General features: G+C 46.3%; 1 protein-coding gene across 3 annotated transcripts; it reads right to left on the bottom strand.

The window, feature by feature from the left end:
* Window positions 1-3,882: 3,882 nt before the first annotated feature.
* Cldn2 (claudin 2) lies at window positions 3,883-14,719 on the bottom strand. Of its 3 annotated transcripts, none has more exons than XM_036175112.1 (3): window positions 14,637-14,719; window positions 5,743-6,607; window positions 3,883-5,144 (listed from the first exon to the last, which is right to left on the bottom strand). In XM_036175112.1, exons 2-3 carry the CDS (start codon window positions 6,423-6,425, stop codon window positions 5,126-5,128), a joined length of 702 nt encoding a protein of 233 aa, XP_036031005.1. In that variant the 5' UTR covers window positions 6,426-6,607; window positions 14,637-14,719; the 3' UTR covers window positions 3,883-5,125. The 3 variants fall into 3 exon arrangements, with proteins under 3 accessions (XP_036031005.1, XP_036031006.1, XP_036031007.1); XM_036175113.1 differs by lacking the exon at window positions 14,637-14,719 and adding an exon at window positions 13,049-13,211; XM_036175114.1 differs by having other exon boundaries at window positions 3,883-6,607.
* Window positions 14,720-19,929: the final 5,210 nt, after the last annotated feature.

The following is a 19,929-nucleotide window of genomic DNA, read 5'->3' as shown; positions in this document are numbered from 1 at the left end:
ACACAAAGAAGGATAAAATTCACCACACGCGATGTCCTGCAGTGCCAGCAGGATGCCAGCACCCCCTTGCTTACCCTGTCTGCCTTTTTCTTACTTCTCTGCTGTCCTCATCTCTGAAACTGCTGAATCATCTATTTGAAGGATGCATGAATTATCCCCCCCCCAAAAAAAAAGTCTCCTGCTCCCCAGTGTTTCCCAATTACTGTTGTAGTTTTGTTTTGTTTTGAACCAGACTCTTCTGGCTCCTTTCAAGGCTAAACCAAGAAACTAGTGTAGTTTCTCTAGTCAGTAGCTGACCTGTGGCTGAATGTTTCTCTTCCCAGAAAATGTACTTTATTTTTAAAGTAAGCTCTTCAGTGCCTTTAAATCACGGGGCACTGCGGTGTTCACAGTCTCATCAGATAGTCCTTTGTGGGAGCTGCTACTCCATTCTCTGTCTTCCCACTGGGTAATTCCACAAGCAAACTCAGGCAAAGAAGTTAGAAGGAGCATCTTCTCCTTGCTCCTGCCCTTTGTCTCCAGCCACTCTCTCCGAACTCTTTCAAATATCTCAGAGTAATGAGTGTATATAGGTGGTGTGCTTGCCATTTAATGTCACACCTCGCCACCTACGATCTTTTTTTAAAGTATACAAATGTTCTCAGTGTTATCTCTCTACGAGATCATGAGTGTTTGCAGAATTCTTCAAAGCCCTCCTGGGTGACTTGTGAAGTGTTGAGAGGGTCATTCTGAAGAAACAACTTCAGGGATGACAAGAAAGCAGCACCTCTCTCCTAAAGGGGCTGGAGGATGTGCCCTTGTACAGTGTTGCCTGCCTGTCATCTAGCGCCTTGACTCTTGGAAGAGAAAAATGTGAGCGGTTCCCAGAAGTGTGGTCAACTGTGGGTGGGAGAAGGTGTGGTCAGATTATAGTCTCTGTATCACTGTACCTGATAGCCACCTGCTAATCTTTTATCAGTGATCACACCGCAACATTCAGTGAGCTACCACTTAGGGCAGAAGAGAGAGAGATAACCTGCTGGACTTCCTGTTTGAAGTTTAATTCCTTCTTGAGATAACAGTATTTCTCATCAAAGCCAGGGAGCCGCTTGGTTAGGGAGACCAGGCTGGATGAGGGCCAGGCTTCAGCCAGCTGAGGGGGAAGATACACACTTCACAGTCTGGCCTCTGTGGCCAGAGCAAGAAGCTAGTATATGCATGAAGAGATCCTCAGTTCACCCAGAGAGAGGGAGCAGTTGACCCTGCAAGGCCTCGTTTACCTTCCTATAACACCTATAATACTCACTCCCCCACACACTGTACTCTAACCCAGAACCAAGAGGTCCTGGGATACCTTATTGGCTCTGTTTCTGCTGCCCCAGCAATTTCCAAAGAACTACTGAAAGGAAGGAGATAAGTGAGGGCAGGCTGAACCCCAGGGTCACTCCATCTCTTGGAGCCCCAAAGAGGGTCTGGTGGGAACAACTCTGAAGAGATAAGGGCTTACCTGTGCAGCCAAGCCCTCTCTTTATTCTATTTCCCAAGCTCCCGGAGAACTTTCAGCTGGATAGGGTTGCGTTTTCAATCAATCCTTCTCCAACCTTCCCAAGCTCCAGTAGTGCTGGGTCCTGATTTCAAATGGATTGGGATTTAAAGGGATTTACATAAATATTTGCCGCTGACACCAGTAATCTTAGGTACCCCACCATCCCTTGAGGGGCAATCTGTTCTGCTTTGTGCTATAGTTCAGTGTACATGACTCCCCCCCCCCCCCCCCCCCCCGCCTCGGCTGTCAACTTCCTCCAGGCACAGACTTCACAATGTTTGCTCCTGTTGCCCTCAGAGCCCTTACTTGGCACATCTTACGCTGACTATGAGTTCAGGCAGTGGGGCCTGGCTGACTGGCTGGCCCAGAGGCTGGACAGTTGAGCGACTATTTGATTGGATAAAGGGCTTAGAACGGGGCTTGCCTTTCCGCTAAGAAGGCAGTTTCGGTCTCCCCACCTCCATTAATGATCACATAATAATGGGTCACTAGGGCCCCAGGAGGGGAAAATATGAGTCATGCTAGTATCAGAGGAAAGAAAGAGGCCAAAAACATCTCCCTTTGTACAAGGGTCAGAGCCATGAGGTGGGGGCATTAACACAATGGCCTTTACTATGTATGCCCTCAGTCTATGGTTAATCTAAATTACTTTATGATGGAAAGGCAATGAAGGAGCTGGAAACTGTTCAGTTTGGACCAGGACTCAGGAAATTTCTAGGAAGCCATTCAGAGCAAGGCTTTCATTGCTCAACCAATCAAGGGCACCCATGGCTTCTTATCAGGTGTGCTGTGATTTTTCTAGCCGAAGATGAACTTTTAATTCCTTCCATTGAAACTTTCTTAATTAAGAAAGCTGTAGAGTTGGTGATGTTAGCTCACGCCCCTGATGAGAGAGAGAGAGAGAGAGAGAGAGAGAGAGAGAGAGAGAGGCTGTAGGAGGCAGCAGGACAGCTTCAGCCTCAAACAAAGGGCAGTTCATTTGGCTCACTTCCTTCATGAGCTGTTCTAGTCTGTGGCAAACAGAGTGGGAGTCCTCAAATTTGAAGAGCAGTGCCCTCACATAACCTTCTTGGATTAGAAACACAGATCCACTTTACCATGGGAGTGGTTGCTAAGCTTATATCCAGATTTTGACACTCTGTAACCTTAGAGACCTTGGTCCTTTCCTGTGAAAAAACCTACTTCACTGAGATATTTAGAGGATGAAAATGCCTTGGCTGCCAGATGGTGGGTAATCAGAACCATACTCAGGATTCATCAAGGTCTAGTCGTCAAAGCTAACCCTCCTTTCAGCCCCCATTTGTTCTGGGTCAAGCACTGGGAATTCTGGCACCAGACAAGAGATGACTTCTTACTATGCAGTGAGTAGGTCCTCCTCCTCCCCAGCCCTTCCCTCTAAATGGACTTGGATACTGTCTTCAATCCTGTGCACCAAAGAAGGTCCACTTCAGAAGTGCAAGGCTGCTGTTTGTAATAACCAGCTCCTATATGCTGATGCCCCCAAAGTTCAAGGGCTGGTTGAGCTGAACTCACAGGCCCCATTCTTGTTAGTATTGTATTAATAAACTTATTACTAGGTTTTGCTATCTCCTTATGAAGTCAAATCATTGATATTCCAAACTCCCCCAGAGTTAGAGGACTTAGAACTGAGTTGTTGGCTCTTAGATGACAACCTTGCACCCCCCTGGTCAGACAGATAGCATGGTAGGAGCAGGCAGAAATAAAGCCTGATGAATTCCCACTCCCCCAGATCACCTTCATGGGTAAGCAGGGGAGCCTGCATGTCTCATTGTTACTTTGCAGGTCCTAAGTAGATTTCTTTAGACTGCATGGGAACTTCTGGAAGGCTGTTCTTACTGGCTGTGAAAACTGTTGGATCAGCAGAGTCCTATTTTCAGAGTCAAGAGACTAGGGCTCTAAGTCCAGCTATGTAGCCCCAGGAAAACCTTTACTTGGGTGGGTCTTTATTTTCCTATATGCCAAATGGAGATGATCAGGTCAGGCTGAGCTTCCTCATGTTAGTGGGTTGGAGAAAGAGAGGAATAAGCACATAACCATTTAAATAGCCAACCCCAATTAAGTGATTTTCAAGTAAATTTTTACTTTTCTGAAAAAGAACAAATCCTGGGCAAGATGAAGAACTTCAAATCTTTAGTGAGGGGTGTTGTCCTGTATTCTGATTGTATTCACAAAACCTGGAATTTTCTGTGCACCTTTGTACACACAAAGACAGGCTCCCACCCGCCCCTCCTAACCCAATTCCCTTTCATCACATGTGCCCTGTCTTAGCCCCCTTTTACTCAATAAAACAATTGCTCAATCAACAAGCATTTATTGATCATCTTGTATATGCTAAGCACTGTTACAGTCTTGGGTATATATATAGACAGGTCTAAGATATGACACCTGCCCTCCAAGAACTTACACAGACAGAAAGACACACGCACACACGAGAACTATCAATCAAAATTATGACTAATAAGCATTAAGTGATTTATATATTGGGAGTTGGAGGAGGGAAGAGGGAAGAGCAGAAAGGAGTGGTCAGAGAAGTCTCGATGAAGGAGGAGGTGATGATGAGCCAGTTCTCCAAGCATGGGAATGACTTAGTGAAGAGGAAATGGCTTCCAGGTCGGTAAACCAGCTTGAACATGGTGGAGATAGGAAAGGCATGTGAGAGGAGACCTCACATGTAGGCCTCCCTTGCTGGCACTGAAGTTTTCAACGAGGTGTGCTGGACAGCTGCTGAAGCTGGGGATATTAGGCTGGTGGGGGAAACCTGTCTCTTGTTTCTGATGCCCACGCATCACAGAGGAAATGGAGCGTTTGAAGACCTTGCTAGTGAAACTGTTTGGCTGAGAACCATTCTCTGTTCTCCCCCTTCGAGTACAATCCCAGGCAGCAGTCCACCTATCACTCAGGTCCTAAACAGATGTTCCACACTGGAGACCTTGCATACCGGCCAAAATATCTTCTGAAGGGCGATGAGAGAGGATTAAAAGTGACCGATGACCTATCTGGTGCTGTGGTCTTTCGGAGGCTCTGTAGGGCTCTGAGTTTTGGAGGCTCTGTAGGGCCCAAGAGGTTGTTTTTCCGTTAAGTCTGAAGGTTCTGGTAGGGCTACCTCTGTGAAACAGTAGGGGCACACACAGCCACCATACATGTTCCCCCAGCTTCTCGGATACCAAAGTCCTTATTCTTTCTTGGCCAGGGTTAAAGAGTAGAATCTTTCTTAGTCCTCTGCAGTTCGCATGTTGAAGGGCAGTTCTAGAAAAACTGGTTTGTTGTTCCCAAGGAAACTTTTGTCTAGAGCTCAAAGTCTTGTGGTTTAGCCAGGAGTCTAGGTCAGACACCCCAGAGGGGGGCAGAGGCTTCAGTAGTAGTTGTTAACTGCAGCTGCTTGGCAGTTCCTCGGTGGAGTCAAGAGTGCTGCAGCCCTGCGCTTCTCCATTCTCCAGCAACTGTTTCCCCAAGTGTATGGGGATGAGAGGACATGGCCTGAGAAGTGATTCTGATGCTGTGCAGTCCCGGATTGCCTTCCATCCTGCACCCAGTTGGTTTCCGCTGGATGCCACGAGGTGTCTTTCCTTCAGTTCATTCTCAGCCCAGTCTGGACATGCTGCATTCATAACAAAAGTGGGAGAGAGGCTTAGGCCTGCTACAGATCAATCCTTGTCTTTGGATGGAGGAGGAGAAGGCAGCTAGAGCCATGCTCACAGAAGCCACCACTCCTTCTTTCTGTCCCCCAGCAATTGTTAAGAGCCAACCTCAGCCAGAGGGAGAGGGTCTTCTGATCACAGATGGCCAGTCAGTGGGATATGATTAGTAGGTTGGGGGCACAGATTTCCAGGTAAAACCAAAGGTCAGAGGAGCACCTCTGGGCTTAGCCAAAAGTGGCAAGGATGGGATTTGGAGTTTTGGGTTGAGCAGTCAAAGTACAGGAGGTGCCTTGGCAGGGCAAGGTAAGGAAAATAGAAAAGCTGGCTTGGTGAGGGCCCTTGGCAATTCGACCTACATGCTGCCACACCTGTCTCCATCTCTGCCTTCACGCCATCCGATGGCCAAAGTCAGTCTATCCTCAGCAGCACCTTACATATGATTCAGTGGCAACATACCTTGCCTGTGACCCTCAGGGCATTGTCTGCTACTTTTTCTTTACAGTCCCAGCCACCACCCCACCCCACCCCCAGCTCTGGCCCCTGGTTCTTCACACGTACCCAGTCAGGCTGTAGGAGTTGAACTCATTCTTGGCTTTGGGCTGTTGCCCAGGCCTTGGAGAGCTCCTCGTGGTAAGAGGCTGGGCCTGGTAGCCATCATAGTAGTTGGTACGATTTCCCTGAGGTGAGCAGGAAAAGCAGAGGATGACTCCAGCTACCAGCGAGAAGAGGGCTGAAATAATGCCCAAGTAAAGAGCCTCTCCGATCTCAAATTTCATGCTGTCAGGAACTAGTGGTGAGTAGAAGTCCCGAAGTATGCCATGAAGATTCCAGGCAACTGGGATAAAACCCAGGATGCCACCAAGGATGAAGAAAACTCCACCCACTACAGCCACTCTGTCCTTAGCTCGAGATTCCTGGCAGAACACTGTGCATCTCATGCCCACCACAGAGATAATGCAGGCCAGTGAGGACATTGCACTGGATGTCACCATCATGGCCTGGGCAGCCTGGATGTCAGCAGGAAGTCCTAGAAGTGTACTGTAGATGTCACACTGGGTGATGCCTGTGCTGTGTGTAGCACACTCCATCCAGAGGCCCTTGGAAAAGCCAACCGCTGTCACAATGCTGGCACCAACATAAGAACTCGTTCGCCAGTTGGGAAGCAGCATGGCAATCGATGTGCCTAAAAGCCCCAAAAGGCCCAGGATGTAGCCCACCAGCTGGACGCCAAGGGAGGCCATGGCAGATCTCTCAATAGAAGTCCCTTCGGAGCCCGTTCGCTTGTCTTTTGGCTGCTGCTCTTGTTTCTTGGATCCCGGGCTCTAATCCCTCATTTCACAGTGTCTCTGGCAAGCTGACTTCTTTCCTCCTTACAAGTATCTGTGGGTGGCCACAAGCAGGCTCAAGAAGGCATCTAGAAAACCTTTAAAAAAAAAAAAAACCCATAAACCAGATTAAATATTGACCAGAAGCTTATGAGAAACCAGAAAACGCTGGATGCCTTTTGACCTTTGTTATCTTTAAAAATAACACATGAGAAAGGAAAAAAAAAAAACACTTTGGAAGGAGAGCCAAAATGTCATCAGCTCCTGCGTAGGCGCATGCTTTAGGTTGGCAGTGAGACAAAAGGCAGGGGCAAGACAGGTGCCTGCTTTCCGAGAAGGTAATGATGGTAAGAGGAGTTGTGGCGTGTTAACTCCACAGCTCGTCTCCAAGGCCTGCTACTTAACATATTGCCAAGCAACCACACCATGGGGCCCCTCAATTGCAGACTGAGGCCAAACTCCAGGAGACTGGATCATGTGGAACAAGTCTTAGAATGTGGCCTTGGACTCCAGTTTGTCAGAGGCTACTTGAACTGCCAAGGGACTAAAGAGGAGAGGCTTAGTCAGGAATCTTTTTTTCTATGGCAATAATGTCCTTCCAGGGCAGATCAGGATGGGTAACAAAGCTTCCTCTCCGTTCTCTGAGAGATAAGGTCTTTCTAGCTTTGCTCAGATCTCTCCGTGCAAGGTAGCATAAGGGGCCCTAAAGGTGTAGCACACACACCGGGTATTTCCTGCCTCCTCTCCTAACAGATGATTCCATGACCAGCCTCTCAAATGACATGGGGGGACTCTAGAGAAAAAGCTGTTCCAGGTCCCTGGCTTCTTGGAGACGGCAGAAAAGGTAGAGGGAAGGGAAGCAAAGCTGTTCCATCCAGTATTAGAGGGCTTTGCAAAAGGTAGGCAGGCATTCAGTGATACATGGACTTTGCAGTATTAGGAGATTTTTCTCACTCCTTTTCAAGGCTCAAGATACAAAGGTCAAAGTTACACATCTCCCCCCACCTTCTGCAGGACTGTTCAGCCCACAAATTTTCAACCCAATACAACATTGCTACTCCATCTTCACCTTCATCAAAAAAAAAAAGGGGGGGGGCTGGAAAGATAGCTCAGTGGTGAAGAGCACTAGTTGCTCGTCCAGAGGACCTAGGTTCAATTCCCAGCATCTACATGGGGGCTCAGAACTGTCAGTAACTCCAGCTCCAGTTCTGATTCCTTTTTCTAGCCTATGCGGCCCCTGGCACACAAGTGATGCATAGGCATGCATACAGGCATAGCAGTCATATGCATAAAATAAAAAATAAATGTTTTAATTTTTTTTCTTTCCCATTGCTCAGGAATCCACTCTTTCCTGAATTAAAACTCTAAAGATGAACAAGCATGCCTACTCTATTTCCTAATCTGTTCCCTATCCAAATCTAAATTTTTGGTGGTAAATCTCCTAATAGTCAACAGAGGCAAAGAGATCTAACAAAAAGTTTGTGTGTGTGTGGGGGGGGGGGATATTGGGGTTTAGCTCAGTGGGAGCATGGAAAATCTCGTGACAACCTCCTTTGACATTTCCAGAACACAGCACCTCTCCCTCTGTCCCTCCTGACCAATTCTTGCCTGGGTCCCATGTTGTCACCAAATGGTAACCCTCTTCAGACCAATATCCCAGGAGTAGTCCTTGACAGCCTGCTCCTGTTCATCCCTGCATCTTGTAACTATGAAGTCACACCAGTTCTGTCTTCTGAGTTACTCGAAATGTGGGACTCTCCTTTCTCGTTTCCACCACTACTTCCTAATGCACGGTTTTGCCATTCTCCCTTCCTGGACTGGGGAAACACCAGTTTTGTAACTGCTTTTCCTTCCCATTTTTTCTCTTCAAATTCAGTCTCCGTATGGTTGCCAGGATGGCCCTTCAACACATTAATCTGAAGAGGTCATTTGCATGTGTGCCTACATGTGCCTACATGTAGGTGTGTGGATACACACACAAATTTTCATGGGGTTGGCGGGGAAGGATGCCACTTGATGCATAAACCTGTAGAGACTAGACCTTGATTTCAGGTATCTTCCTTGATTTTTCTCCATCTTATGTTTTTTTGTTTGTTTATTTGTTTGTTTTTCAAGACAGCGTCTCTCTGTGTAGCTCTGGCTGTCCTGGAACTCGCTCTGTAGACCAGGCTGTTCTTGAACTCACAGAGATCCACCCACCTCTGACTTCCAAGTACTGGAATTAAAGGCTTTCCACCACAACCACCACCTGGCATGTTTTGATTTTTTTTGATAATTTATTTTGTCGTGCATCTATGCATACATGTGTGTGCATGTGGAGGTCAAAGGACAGCTTGTGGGGAGTTGGTCCTCTCCTTCCATCATGTGAGTTCTGATGATCAAATGCAGGTGGTTAGACTTGGCAGCAAGTGCCTTTACTCACTAAGCTGTATTGTCGCCCTCTGTCTTTTTTTTTTTTTTTTTTTTTTTTTTTGAGATGGTGTCTCACTGAACCAGGAGCTTGTTGTTTTGGCTGGCAAGTGAAACCTTGTGATCTGCCTCCTCCTTGCCCACTCTGAGTGTACACACCTCCACACCCTCCACACCCGGATTTATTTTTTACATTCTTCTTGGGGATCTGAACTCAAGTCTTCATGCTTTCACAGCAAGTCACTACTCTTATGACATTCCAATGGTCCACTGTTGACCAAAGGATAAAATTCAAAGGATAAAATCCAGATTTGTTTGAACACCATGACCTCCCAAGAGTCACCTCTTGCTATCCACCTGCTCATACTCCATATTGTGGCCGAACTAAGTTATTCTCAGCTCTTCTTCAATCATGTCATGTGGTGTTTTGCTCCCACGTCTAAGTACAGGCTGTACTGAAAGGAACATCTTGAGGACTTAGCTTGGAAATCTTCCGTTCTAGACATGGTCCAGTGCCCCTCTCCTGTATTTTTTTCTGAAGATTTATTTATTTATTTTCATTTCATTCCATTTATTTATTTTTGGTTTTTTGAGACAGGGTTTCTCTGTGTTGTTTTGGTGCCTGTCCTGGATCTCGCTCTGTAGACCAGGCTGGGTTTGAACTCACAGAGATCCACCTGGCTCTGCCTCCCAAGTGCTGGGATTAAAGGCGTGCACCGCCACCACCCAGCAAGATTTATTTATTTTTATGTGTGTAAATGTTTTGCCTGTGTGGAAGTCTGTGTGCCCATATATGCAGGGCCCTTGGGTACGAAAAGAAAGCATTGGATGCCCTAGAACTGGAGTTATAGATGTTTATGAGCCAACGTGTAGGTGCTGAGATTTGAACCTGGGTCCCTTGGAAGAGCTTTCAGTGCTGTTAACCACTGAGCCATCTCTCCAGGACACTCTTCTATATTCTTATAGTACCTTATATTCATGCACCTCCATCATCACTGTAGTAACAATCATAATAGCAACACACATACTGCTTATTGCTTCCTATCTGTCGTTTTCTGTTTTGTTTTGTTTCGAGAAAGCATTTCTCTATGTAGGGCAGGCCTGCCTGGAACCCACTGTGTAGCCGGAACTGGCCTCAAACTTTGATCTTCCTTCCTCAGCCATCCAAGTGCTAGGAATACAAGTATGCACCATTGTGCCCGGATATAATGTTTCTCATGAGACTATTATAAGTACTTTATATGTGTTAACTCATTTAATTGTCAACTATTTAATGATAGATAAACCAATACTCTTTACTGTATAATAGAGGTGAGAATACTAAGGTATGACATACTTGTGTTATATTGTAAGTTCCTATTTAAACTCATTTCTCTCTGCTGGTATGGGGGCTACTTGATGGCATCAATGATGTCATTTATGTCTGTATTTCATGTGCCTTACACAATGCCCTACCCCCCAAATAACTCTTTAAACATACCTTTTGCTAAAAAAAAAAAAAAAAAAAAAAAAAAATGGAGATGGGGTCTTTCTCTGCATCCCTGGATGTTCTGGTACCTGCTATGCAATCCAGCCTGCCCTTGAACTCCTACCTCTGTCTCCTGAATGCTGGGACTACAAGCATGCACCAGCTCACCTAGCTTCAAACACATTATTTTAGTGAAAGAATAAAAACAGTTAACAAGTTTGAAGGGCCCCCAGGAGACTACAATGAGTTAGTGAACATTGCCGAGGAAGGGATTACCAAAGTGTTACCATGCAGAGAGTGAAGGGGGTCAGAAGAAAAGGAGATAACTAGAGGAGCACAAGATGAAGAAATAGTTTCTCTCCATTTATTGAACATCTTGCCTATGTAGTTGTAGTTGAAGGTGAAAACTGGGCTAAGCTTGTGTTTTGCTCTCACAGCCTGAGATGCATAGCTGGCCCTGCTCATCAGCACCACTACGACAGCAGTATCTATGTAAAGCAATGCACATACCAGTGCACATTTAGCAAACTCGGCCATTAACAGCTATGACAAGGGGCACGTTCTTTCCCAGCACTGGTTTTCTTCTGCTATTCTGGTCACAACTGTGCCTATCCAGGTCTCAGACGCACATCTCAGCAAGGTCTTCAGCAACCCTGCTTCTCTGTTATAGACATCCTCCTGGTGAATAGGTCACGTTTCCAATACATTTTGAAGCTCCCTTCCTCCCTCTCGCCTCATTATGCAGCTATTCCTGTCAGTCTTGACCTTTCTCCTTCCAGCCAACCTTCTTAACCCTTTCAATACTGCTATCACCACTTCACCCTTGCATACACATCTCTGCTGGAGCCTTGCTTCTGCTTTTGCCCCCCCACTCAGAATGCTCTGGTCAGAGTCAACCATTTCCTCATTCTAACGTCTAATATTCACATATCTGCCACCTTGCGTTGTCCCTCTTCTTCAGAAAGCTGACTTCTCCATTGTTTTCTCTAGTGCTTCCCATGTTGTCATTTCTCTTTCTCTCTTTTTGAAGACAGGACTTCCAAATGTCGCTGTGGCTGGCGTGGGACTCACTGCATAGCCCAGGATGGCTTCGAACTCCTAGAAAATCCTCTTGCCTCAATCTGACAATGGCTGTTAATTCTATACCTCTCTCATAGATCTCTTTTTTTAACTCAAGGTTTGCATAGTTGACTGCATTTGGAATGACCACCCATGAATCTATGAATGTATTATCGGCACCTCAAACTTAACACATACAAAGCAGAAGACCCCCTGCTCATCTTTACCCATCCTCAAACTACTCCTCATACAGTATGCCCCATTGCATAATCAGCCATCCAGTAACCCAGGCCAGTAAGCCTTGAGTCATTGGTTTTTCTGTTGTTTGTTGTTGTTTTGGTTTTGAGATAAGGTCTTGCTATATAGCCCAGGTTGACCTTGAACTTGTGGCAACCCTTCTACTTCAGTCTCTGAATTCTGGGATTATAAGAATGTGCCACCACCGTTGACTTCTTCACATTTCTGGACATATAGTCATAGTGAAGTCATGCCAGATATACCTTCAAAATATAACACAAATGTGTCTGTTTCTCCCTCTGCACTGCCCGAACCTTAGGTAGAGTACCCAGCCAACACCTCGTGGCTACAGGAAATTCCATAGGCCCCTCAGATTGGTCTCACTAAAGCCACTTCGGCTCTGCTCCTGCAATCAATCATCAAACTAGTCAAGAAGGACCTTTCTAAAGTGTAAATCCAGTCATAACTCTCCTGCTAACCCTGTCATGCTTAAAAGACTTTAGGAACTCTTGGTTCCTTTCAAGATAAGGTTCGCTCTCCTAGGAAACCAGGGAAAGTTTTCTGTTGTCTGACCTTTTCTTCTGAGTTTCATCTCTAACCATTAACCTCCCATTTCATGCCTTATGCCTTTAGACTAACCTCCCGTCGTGCATGTACACACACATGCACACCATTTCATCTGTATCTGAGCAGCTGCACTTCTCCCCATCAGCCTTTGTGTTCAAGCCTCTACATCCACCATTTGCCCGGAGACTTGTTGGTTGTCCTTTAGTATTACAGTCATCCGTTTTTGAGAACTGCTCCCGGACCCTCCTCCATTCCTTGTCCAGGCTGAGTGAATACCTTCCCTTCAAACACACAGACGGCTAACTACCTTAAGGACAGGAAAGACTCCTGGCTCTCAGAGAAGCAGCCTGGTGGCACATACCTGTAATCCCAGGCCTCAGGAGGTAGAGAAAGAAGGGTGGTGAGTTAGAGGCCAACTTGGGCTACATAGGGAGTTCTAGGTCAGTGTCGGTTACCATAGCAAGACTCTGTCTCAAAAGCAAGCAACCAATACCAAAACAGCAGATAGGCGGTGGTGGCCCACACCTTGAATCCTAGCACTGGGGAGGCAGAGCCAGGTGGATTTCTGTGAGTTCGAGGCCAGCCTGGTCTACAGAGAGAGATCCAGGACAGGCACCAAAACAACACAGAGAAACCTTGTCTTCAACAACAACAACAACAACAAAACCAAACCAGCAACCCTCAGTTTCCCCAAGAAAATCAAAAGTTCTCCAAGGGGAAAACCTCTTCTGAGAGCCAGGCCTGACTCAGTAGTTGTGAGAGGAAAGTATCTGTGAGTGCAGTCAAGAAAAGGCCTTACCTGAAGGCTGGAGTCTTCAGAAAGGAAGTTGCCATAGCTGAGTAGCAGGAAGGGCCACTACTAGAGTTTACTCAGATGGGAAAAGTGGCTCCCTGGGCGTTAATTCTCCCGTAGGGTCAGGAAGACAAGGTTGAACAACTAGCAAGTGACTGGGTGGTGAGGTGAGCTAGGCTGGATTCATCTTTGGTGAGCAGTAACAATGAGGGTAGACACTGTGAAAATAAATGGTCCTACCTGAGTATCCAGAGCTCCCGTTTCTTGTCTCAGTTGTACCTACAACCTGTTGAAATCCCCTGAGTTCTTATACCTGACTTTGTTTATCAATAAGGTTTTCTTCGCCTCGAATTAGGTAGTGGAGAGAGGAGATCATTTTTACAAATGCAGAGGACTGGAAAGCTGCTATTTGAAGCAGAGGGCTTTACAAGAAACCTTTCTTTCAGGGGTCCTCCTGAAAGCCAGGTACCAGAGACTCTAGGCCTTGCTAGATGAATTCGTCTCCTGGGAGTGAAGCCAACATCCTCCATGGCCAAAAGCTGGCCAAGAACGCTTCCCTCTGGACCCTTACCTAATCTTCCTTAGGGGAGGGATTGGAAGTGCAGGGGCAGATTAAGAAGGTCAAGTCTGACTTAACTCCTTCTCACCAGGGCAGTTGCCTTGATAGTTTCCCATCTATGGTGCCTGGTACGTCTACGTTGAAGATGCTCTTAAAAACAAGAGTGTGACAGGACCATAAAGAGTCTCTGGCTCAAGGAAGGACCTGGTGTAGCCTTCTGTTAAGAATGGGAGCCATCAGACCCTGTGTGCCAGTCATCTTCTGGAACCCTTCAGAGGAACCAGACTGTCGACCCCTCCCCTGTCCCCCACTCCCACATCCCATGTGGGTGTGGAAGCCATCTCTTTGCAATCCACCTCTCTGCACCACTTGATGGATGACAGCTACGGGGATCCCAGAGTGAGGGATTTTATAATTGTCATTTTAAAACAGTTTCTTTTTGTCCAGATCACCAAAGTAAAAGCCAGCATACTGTAAAGCTCTGGGAAACACAGAAAAGAAGGATTTGTGAGACAAAAACCTGCCACTGTCTCCCTACCTATCAGTGCTATGAGAGTTTTGGCTCCAACTCCATTTTTGAAGAGCACTTGAAAAGAACACTGCCTGATTTGGGGGGCATTCATAGAGAGCAGCTGAGGGGTTTGACAGGGGAGTCACGGGGAACCCACCTTCTGCTGCCCTGTGAGCTCTCATGCCCAGGAGGACATTGGAGCTTCCCATCCTGCTTAGCCCTCTGTGGTCCAGCAAAAGGGAAAGCTCCAGCCCTCTTCCTCCCATATTCTCCGGAGTTCCTTCATTTCAAATGTTCTGAGCTGAAGAACGGATCTTCTGGCCCTTCACCTTGAAAGACGGCAAACCTTGTTACAACTTGAAGAAAACACATAGTGCCAACTCATGTGCCCACTTCCATAGCCTTCCCTCAGCATCCCAAGGGAGCCCACCCTGACTCTGTCGTGGGCTCTGATGACTGCGGCTAGGTTTGAAACCACCCACCCAAGAGAGCCTGAAGGACAGCAACTACATCAGGATACTTACAGAGCAACTGTTTGTTTGAAGAGCTCCTGCTGAAGAGATGCTCCTGGGGACAGAGGACTGGGTCCTGAGAAAGGCAAACTGGTTCCACGGGGCCACAGGCTGTGGTGATAAGGGATTTCTAATTGTTAGCCACAGCTTTTCAAAAATCCACCTGTAAATCTGAGCCTTCTTACAGATGAGAATTAAACCCCTGGAGGCTGGAACAGATTGAGGTACTCTTTAAGAAATGTTTGGTGGGTTTTATGTTTACCCTGTCAAAAACTCCAGCTGGGCTTTTGTGTGGTGGACCTCTGTGGGGAGGGGGATTTGGGCCAAGGAGGAATTTAGAACATTCCTGCTTTGGGGGGAGGGGAGAGAAGGGTGTTCTGTTATGCCCATTAGGTGTCCCTGGCTTGCAGCCCCAAGGCTCAGCAGGAAGTAAGCCTCATAAACACAGCCTGGGTGAACGAGGGCCTAAGTGTGGCCTGGCACTGCAGTCCTCTGCTGCCAGGCCTCCAGGACCTCTTTAACTCACTGTGGTTCTTTGGTAAGGTCCCCAGCCCTACTCCCCCTCCAAATCCACCTTCCCAAGAGAAAGCATGTGTACCATAGATCTGAATTTTTACAGTGAAAACCTGGGCTCTCGCAGGCCCAACAAACTAGGCTTAGCCACTGTCTCTACTACACCAATTAAAGACACAAGTTAGAGCAAAAAGCAAAGAAAGGAGATTTATTCAGTAGGGTAACTTTGGGAAGAAGAAGAAATAAGGGAGCTCAGGGATCCTGCAAGTCCATCTTCAGGGTGTTGACATGAGGATTAGGTTTCTGTAGAAGAAACATGTGCATGATTGAGCAATCCTGGGCATGGGGCAGTCCTATCCATCATTGATTGCCTGTTGTCTCTAGCTCCTCTCTGTCCTGCAAGGTGGTCTGATAACCCCTGTGAAATCTCTTCCTGGGTAGCAAATTCCTTCTCTGCCTGGCAAGGGCTTCTTCCCCATCAGGCCTCAGCCTTGCCATCTCCCATCAGATTTCAGCTTTGCCCTTCCCCCAGCATGAGACCCCTGGGGAAATTTTTGTTCTTTCTGCTTGAATTTTTTCAATGGTCTGATAACCAAAGGGAGAGACATAGACATCTCTTTTTCAAACATATTCTCTCTGGGCTAGGGAATGTAGGTCAGCCTGGTAGAGAGCTTGGTTTGATTCTCAGCACTCATAAAACTGGGCATGAAGCCCAGGCCTGTAACCCCAGCAGATGGGAGGTGGAGGCAGGAGGTTCAGAAGTTCAAGGTAAGTTTGAGACCAGTTGAGCTATATGAGACCTGACCTAAAAAAATTAAACTGAATGTATGAGTGTAGTCTCCCTCTCTCCCGCCCTTTCTTCTTCTTCTCTTCCTTCTTCTATCCCTCCCAGAAAAAGAATATCTTTTCTCCTACCAAGAGAGATTACAGATGCAGTCTCTGTGGGTTCAGAGCAGGTCCTGCACAGTGAGCCTGACGAAGCTACCATAATAAGAGGCCTCCTTCCCCGCCTCCACCAACACAGAAGTACTAAATTGCCATTTGAGCCCCCTCAAAAGTTCTGTATGATTAGGGTTCCTCACCAAGTGGAACAAACATTTTCCTTTTTTTTTCTAATTGTGACAGGCTCTCCATGTAGCCCAGGCTAGCCTCAGATTCACTATGTACCCCCTGGCCTAGAACTGGTAGCAATCCTTTTACCTCTGAAGTACTGGGATTTACACACACGAATCATCATGTCTGATGCTGTGGAAAAGAATTAGAGATTGAAATGTTCCCATAATGCTACTGACCAGTGAGAACCACTGCTAACATCTTGAAACCATTAACGGAAATACATTTTACAAAACTGAACCACACTATATCTATGATTCTGTAACTTATCATTTCTAAAGACTGGATCATGGAGCTGTTCCCATATCAGTTAAAAACCAGAGCTTTTTAAATCTCCAATACCTACATTGCATTCCATCATGTAAAATGATTTCTTTAAACATAAACAGACCTTTTGTCATTCACCACTTTTGTTAGTACAAACTCTCATCTTTCCACATAACCCTAACAAATTCCTAGGCCTAGAATTGCTTGATTAGAGACTATTTACTTTTAAAGGCTAATACACTATGTTACAAAACTAAGATGGCTGCTGCTGTTTCCAATGAAGAAACTTAAGCCCCATGAGGTGAGAGAACTACTTAGCAACTCAAGGTGAGTTAGACCTGGTATCTAGGTGTCTAGTTGAGTCAACTTTCAAGTGAACATACTGTGACTCCTGTTATAGAAATGTTCTTCAGCTCAGGGGCCACTCTGCAGTTGGTAGTACTAGGCCCTGTGCTAGTACTTTGTGGTGGGTGGGGGACTTCTCCCATGAATGCTCTCACTGAGCTAATACAGAGCAAAAACACATCTGAGTACTAAACCTGGCCCACTCTGGACTTGGACTCTTAATCAGTGTACTTTAGGTGTTTGCTTTTTTTTTTTTTTAAGTAATATCAAAGCAAACAGATTTGTTGCCTAGGGAGAATTCAGTGAAGCAAATCAGAATTCATCCTCCTTCCTAAGATGGCCCATCCCTACCTAGCAGGTATGAACTGGTCACTGATCCCCCTAACAGTACGCCTGCACAAGAGACTCTTCAGGATTGTCCCCCTTGGCAGGCTGGGACAAGCTAAGGTCAGTGAGGCCTGAACTCAGGCCTGGGGACTCAGCATGAAAGCAGGCAAGGCTGTAGGGGCAAGAAGGATAACATGCTAATCCTCTAACCAGCTTTGTGACCTTGAGCAAACCTTTCCATCCTCTTTTTTTCCAGGCTCCCCACAGCTGACTCTTCAAGCCTGGACTAATGAATCTGAAAGTGTTTGGACACTTAGAAAATGCTGGTTGAAGGCAAGATGTTTGACTTTGTGGTGGTGGGGCAGCTTATCAGCTCTCAGTGATACTGTGCAATGGAGGATAGGTAAAGGCAGAATCTTAGGGACAGGTGCCAGGGCGGATGAGGGCACTGTGTTCGAAGGATGTGGTTACTGCGCTGGCAAGCATTCAAGGCCTAGGTTCTAACAATGCTTCATACAGGTCGGCACTGACAGATCCTGGTGGCCCCATGCCAAAGTGTATACGCCCTGGGTTTCGAGGTTGGGAGGGATCATAGTAATCATTCTGTTGAGACCCCCAGCTGAGATCCATCCAGCCTACCTAGGTAGAAGACTGAGTAGAATGCAAAGGAAAAGGGGAGAGCAGCAGTTTGGGGAGAGGAGTGTCTGGTTAAGGAGAAGAGTGTGTAGTGTGAGGACAAAAGGAGGAAACTAAAGGTCTGAAAAGTGATGAGGAGAAGAGAGTGGAAAAGAGGAGAGAGCAGTCTGAGGAAAAGAATGTAAGTCATGTAGGTACAGCAAGGTCTTGAAGGAGAGAGAAGAGACCATGGGATGAAAAGAGAAGTCTGGAGTTGAGGATATAGCTTAACAGGTAGAATGTTAGCCGGGCGGTGGTGGCGCATGCCTTTAATCCTAGCACTCGGGAGGCAGAGGCAGGCGGATCTCTCTGAGTTCGAGACCAGCCTGGTCTACAAATCGAGATCCAGGACAGGCTCCAAAGCTACACAGAGAAACCCTGTCTCAAAAAACAAAACAAAACAAAACAAAAACAGGTAGAATGTTTGCCAACATGTAGGAAACCTGGGTTTCTATGCAGCATGACACAAAGATGCCCAATGGTTTATGTCCATGATCCTTATACAACCAGAGGCTGAAGCAGAATTGCTATGGATTCAGGACTAACCTAAGGTACATGGTGAGTTTCAAGCTAACCTGGACTACAAAATGAGATTATGTCTCAAATAATAATAATGAACAGAACAACAAGAAGGAAACAAAAGTTGTCTAGAAGAAACAACAGCAACTTGAGACAAAAATAAGGAGGAAAGGTCTCTGGGAAGATTTGGGGATCTAGGGCAGGAGAGAGATTTGAGAGATTGCTACCTGGCCATTCTACCAGACCAGGACATAATTGTCACCATTGGCCCCATGTCACCAAGTCCAATGACTACTGTTGAGGCCTTAGCTTCCCTCATTTCCATATATCTTTCTACACCTTCCATAAGTGCCCTTGTGAGATACCCCTCTTGGCTTCTGACACAACGCTCCTATGGTTTCTCACCCTACCTCTTGAATCCTTTTTCCTTGGCTCTTTCTCCTCTGTCAGACAATAAGGATTGGTGTTTCATAAAATTAGAGAGTAGAATAATGATTACCAGAGCCTCAAAGGACATGGAACGAGGGCAATGGAGAGTCAATGTTTAATGGGCACATTGGTGCAATTGTATAGGGCAGAGAGCTTCTAATGTGCCATGTCATCATGTTACTTATAGTTGACAACAATTAATGTTTAATGTTTCAAAATAGCTAGTGAAGAGGATCATAAATGCTTCCCTTACAAGGAAATAAGTATTATTTGAGCTGGGGCAGGGGAGGTGTCTTGGCTGTTAAGACGACTGGCTGATCTTCCACAGGACCTTGGTTTGATTCCCAGCACACACATGGATGCTTACAACCATCTGTAACTCCAGTTACAGGAGATCCAATGCCTCCTTCCAGCCTCTTAGTGCACTATACACATGTGGTGCACAGAAATACATTCATACCCATGAAATAATAAAATACAAAGGAATTTTAAAGACTTCTCGAACTCACAGAGATCTGCCTGGCTCTGCCTCCCAAGTGCTGGGAGTAAAGGCGTGCGCCACCACCGCCTGGCCAACTTGTACTTCTTATTCTGTACTCTCACTCCAGGGAGTCTTCTGTGTCCTTAATGGTTTCAATTAGTCTGTATAATCGGATAGCTTCCAAACCGTCAATGTTAGTTTTGATTTTTCTGAGCTTTAGACCTCTCTGCATTGGTATCTTTCTAGTAGCTCATTGTGCCCCCAAATCATACCCCTTTTTGTTGAGATGGAATCTTAATATGTAGCTCAGCTAGAACTCAATCTCACCATTCACTGCCTCAGCCTCTCAAGTGCTTGGATTACAGGTAAGTACAACCATGGCGGACCCAAGATTATGGCTTTAATTCCTCTTTGAACTAAAACCAGCCCTCTTTCGTGATTCTGGCTTTGCAAAAGCCAGTTTCTTTAGCCGGAGACCTCAAAGTTGGCCTTCATTTAATTTCCTCAGCTCCTCTCACCTGGACGCCCAATCCTGTCTCCCACCTACAGCGTTCTCATTCCTCTGACTGGTGGTTCCACGCCTGCTTTATTACCAGTGTCTCCTGCCCAGACAAAGCTACACCTTCTTGTTCCAGG

The sequence above is a fragment of the Onychomys torridus genome, chromosome X (assembly GCF_903995425.1).
Source record: "Onychomys torridus chromosome X, mOncTor1.1, whole genome shotgun sequence".
Lineage (NCBI taxonomy): Eukaryota > Metazoa > Chordata > Mammalia > Rodentia > Cricetidae > Onychomys > Onychomys torridus.
This window is presented reverse-complemented; position numbering and strand designations above follow the sequence as displayed.